The sequence below is a fragment of the Entamoeba nuttalli genome (assembly GCF_000257125.1).
Source record: "Entamoeba nuttalli P19 unplaced genomic scaffold asmbl_3409, whole genome shotgun sequence".
In the NCBI taxonomy this organism is placed as follows: domain Eukaryota; phylum Evosea; order Mastigamoebida; family Endamoebidae; genus Entamoeba; species Entamoeba nuttalli.
In genome coordinates this window covers 1-3,976 of record NW_008576063.1, presented here as the reverse complement: position 1 = coordinate 3,976, position 3,976 = coordinate 1, and the positions used below count along the sequence as shown (strand labels likewise).

Below are 3,976 nucleotides of genomic sequence, written 5' to 3'. Positions count from 1 at the left end.
TTGTTTTTCTTTACAAGACCCTAAGGTTTTTACACAATAGCCTTTGCAATAACATTTGTTGTATGTTATGCGTAGGTATAAAACAAATATTTTAGTTATCGACAAATAATCAAATATACTGATGTACTTAAAGTAATTTTTTATTAAACTAATTCACATAAGTTAATTTATAATAAACAAATAAGTTAATTTCAACTGAGTATAAAATAAGAGAAGATAGTTTTAATATTCAATAACAACTTGAAAAACTTAATACTTTATTATTTATGAGAAGAAGTGAACCATCAAAAAATTTAGTTCATCAAAGAGAAATTGAAATATACCAACATTGTCTGTTTAAATATGATTGTGAAGAAGAAACTGTTGAACAACAAGAAAGTACTTCTATATTAACTGATATTGACCAAACAGGAGTAGAAGATGCTCTTGTTTTATTAAATGAAACAATGGAAATATTTGAATCTTTACATGAACAATTTTATAATGATTCATATTCACTAACAACACCGTCTGTAGTGTTATTGAGTCAATTATTATCATACCAAGTACCATCATTAATTGATGAGTTAGTTTGTGATATTTTATTTATCAAAACAATTAAAACATAACAAATTTAAATAAAACAGAATGAACTTAAAAAGACTAAATTAAATGAATGTATTATAATCGACAATGGTGTAGATATAATTGGATATGTTGATAAAGAAGAATATATTGGATATTTATTAATGAATTATAAAGGGGATATTATTAAAAAGTTAATAGAATATATCAAAGGTTCTTCTGGAAATGCAATGATATCTTCTTCATATTTTAATGAAAATGAAATATTAATATTAATAAGACAAGGACTAATTACTGAGCAAAGAAAAGAAAGTGTTATTGAACATAAATTATTATATCCAAATCAATTTGTTTTTGCTGAAAATTTAAATAAATGGAGAAAAAAGATTATTACTACAATTGCTTCATCACCATTTCATATTATTCAAAAAAAGGTTTGTACTTTATAATATAATAAATTTAATTATATTTATATTAAGATATAGAAATTAGAAGAACGTTATGATATGATGTGTTTTAGTTTGGAATATCTTTTAACTGACCTTCTTGCCAATTCTTCAGTTCGATTGTTTGGAGTTATTGTCTTCTTTTATTAAATAAATAAAACCAAAAGAATTAATAGAAATAGAGTTATTAAAGATACCGTAGAGTATATTGAACTATTGAAATAGCAAATAAACTATATTAGTTAACTTTCTATTGACACTTGTTTAGTTTTAAAAAAAACTATAGAATATTCTTTCTTTTTAAGAAAATTTTTTTGAGAATATAATTAAAACTAAAAAATTTCAATGTACTCAAGATTTTTTCAACAACTTGATTCACTTGTTCAACATGAATTAGAAATTGATTATAGATCGATGGTATTTGTTTTTACCTTTGATCCCATAACTCATCAAGCTCAATTTTTATCTTCATCAAAATTTACTATTTTATTAAATAGAGAATTATTAAATAATTTAGTCATTATGGCAACGGCTCAAACTGATGAACCATCAAATCATACAGATGCTATAGCATGTTATAAAAAAGGCACTTTCTCTCTTGAAACATATAACAATACTTTTACTGAAAGAAAAATGGAAATGGAACAACCTCATTATGCTCAAGTTCATTACCAACCACCTACTCAACGTCCTTTACCTCCAACACCTACTCCTCAACAACTTCATCAAAGAATTCAAGAACAAATGGAAGAAAAAATGCAAATGAGTACTTACTCTTCTGAAAATACTTCTCCAAGGGTTGCTGTGTGTCATGAAGTATCTCCTACTTTAGGTAATGTTGAAGAACTTTCTAAAGAAAGAATCCAATCTCTTCCAACTCCAATAAAAGCAAATCAACGCCTTGGTGAATCAAAAAGAAAAAGAAGTTCTACTCCAATAAGAGTATGTTCATATCAATCTGTTAAATCAACAATTGATGACTCAACTAAATTAAAAATTATTTCTGCAATATCTCCTGAAACAATGCATAAATAAGGTTGTATTTTTTAATTCTTTTAATCATTTAAAATTCTTTTGTTTAGTGTTTCTTTAAAAAAAATTGTAATATCTCTAAAATGTTAATAATTAAGTAATTCGTTTAATACTCATAATGAATCTTTAAGAAAATAGGTGATGAGATTGCTGGAGAATTGATTATTAACTCTTCTCCTTCCTTAACTCCAAGCTGACGTAACTCTAGTACTAAATTTTTCTCTGTTTGTTCTTTTAATGGTCCTCGAGAAACAAAAATAATTTGTCCACTTTCTAACCCTATGCTTGGGTTAGAAACTTGTAACTCAGGGTCATCACTAATTTCGTCAACAAGTTGTTGTAATGTAAAAGTTGTTGGAATGCTTTTGTTCATTGTTTGCATATCACAAACTAAACATCCTTTCTTTTTTTCTAAAGATTCAACAGAAGTATTAATTCCATCTTTGCCATAATAAACCAAATAATTATCAAGATTATTTGCACATCCAGTAGCATATTTAAATGTTTCGTTTGCTGTTTGTGCAGCAATAAGTGAATTTGTAGAAGCAATGGCTGGCATAATATTTTTAATAACTCCTAATGTTAAACGATAAGTAACTCCAGAAATATTCTTTTCTTCCGCACGTTGTAAAGCATGTTCATAAACCCATTGTACATGAGCTGGATTATCTGCATCAACTTTAGTTCCATGTGGAAATTCTGTGTTTATTGTTGGATTTTCCCATGCTATTTGAGAAGCCCAAACAATACAATGTTCTGGAAGTCTTGGTTGTGAAGCAATAGTACACATAGGGAATGTTTTCTGTGGTGGGAAGAGAGATATAATACAATCTAAACATGGACCAACTTTAGGAACAATAACCATAACATGTCCTTGGAATCCTTCTGTTCCACCATCAATCAATGGAATAATAGTATTTGGATCAATTTCCCCATTCCTTGTTTCTACTAATGAACATAATGTAGAACTCGTCCATCTTCGTGCTCCTAAATTATCTAATCCACTAATCACTAATTTGAAGGACTTATAAAATGATAATGGTTGGTCTTCTAATCTCCCAACAACATGAGTAATCTTACAACCAGGTACTTTTTTCATTACAAACTCAGCTGCAACTTCAGATTTTGGTCTTCCAACATCTTTTTTTCTAAATAAGAACTGTCTATTTAAATTAGAATATTCAATTGTATCCATATCTATAATTGTAAGGTTTTGAAATCCAACCATTGCCAATGCTTTTAAAACTTCACATCCTAGTCCACCAGCACCAACAACAAGTATTTTAAAGTCATGATAATCAATATTTCCTGCTTCTTCTGCAGTTCCTCCTGTTCTTTTTAAAAAGCTTTCAATTTGATGATATGATCTTGTCATTTGTTTTTCTGTCTTAAAATACAAAAATTTTTAAGTTCTTTTTAAGTTTTCATTCAGTGAGATTTATCTAAAACCTCAATATACAGTAAATGTTATATAAAACAAAATATAATAAAGATGTTGATAATTTTTTTCAAAGTTGGTAAAAATAGAGAAATCTTTGAAAAAAGTAAAACCAAAAATGAAGTTTTCAGAAAAGGTATTTAAATAATAAGAAATATTAATCGAAACGAAAAGAATTTCTTTATGAAAGGTAATGAAAACTAAACAAAAATTAGAAAAGAAGATACAATTTTAAGTTAGTTCTAATGGATGAGATGGAGATCTTTTTGATTTAAAAGATGAAGAAAACGTTTAGGGTATTTAAATAGAACTATTATTTTTAATAAGTATATAGAACATAATGCAAGAAATCATTGATCAATTTGCTATTGACAAAGAAAAGTTAGAAATTATTGTTCAAAGAATGAGTGAGGAATTAACTAATGGACTTCAAGATAAACCAAGTACTCTTAAAATGCTTCCATCTTATGCTCCTATTCCTACTGGAAAAGAAGTT

General features: G+C 27.1%; 4 protein-coding genes across 4 annotated transcripts; 3 read left to right on the top strand and 1 right to left on the bottom strand.

Annotated features, from left to right (window-relative positions):
• Positions 1–266: 266 nt before the first annotated feature.
• On the top strand, positions 267–1,160 carry ENU1_067390 (hypothetical protein; the record flags this gene model as incomplete). The annotated part of the gene is made up of 3 exons (XM_008858329.1): positions 267–569; positions 627–998; positions 1,050–1,160. The coding sequence occupies 3 exons, from the start codon at positions 267–269 to the stop codon at positions 1,158–1,160; spliced, it is 786 nt and encodes a 261-aa protein (XP_008856551.1).
• Positions 1,161–1,355: 195 nt separating this feature from the next.
• ENU1_067380 (hypothetical protein) lies at positions 1,356–2,045 on the top strand (the record flags this gene model as incomplete). Its single annotated transcript, XM_008858328.1, has 1 exon — positions 1,356–2,045. The coding sequence occupies one exon, from the start codon at positions 1,356–1,358 to the stop codon at positions 2,043–2,045; it is 690 nt and encodes a 229-aa protein (XP_008856550.1).
• A 103-nt stretch (positions 2,046–2,148) lies between these two features.
• On the bottom strand, positions 2,149–3,417 carry ENU1_067370 (ubiquitin-activating enzyme, putative; the record flags this gene model as incomplete). Its single annotated transcript, XM_008858327.1, has 1 exon — positions 2,149–3,417. One exon carries the CDS (start codon positions 3,415–3,417, stop codon positions 2,149–2,151), a length of 1,269 nt encoding a protein of 422 aa, XP_008856549.1.
• Positions 3,418–3,820: 403 nt separating this feature from the next.
• On the top strand, positions 3,821–3,976 carry ENU1_067360 (hexokinase 2, putative; the record flags this gene model as incomplete). The annotated part of the gene is made up of 1 exon (XM_008858326.1): positions 3,821–3,976. A coding segment is annotated over one exon (153 nt), but the record flags the coding sequence as incomplete, so codon positions are not given.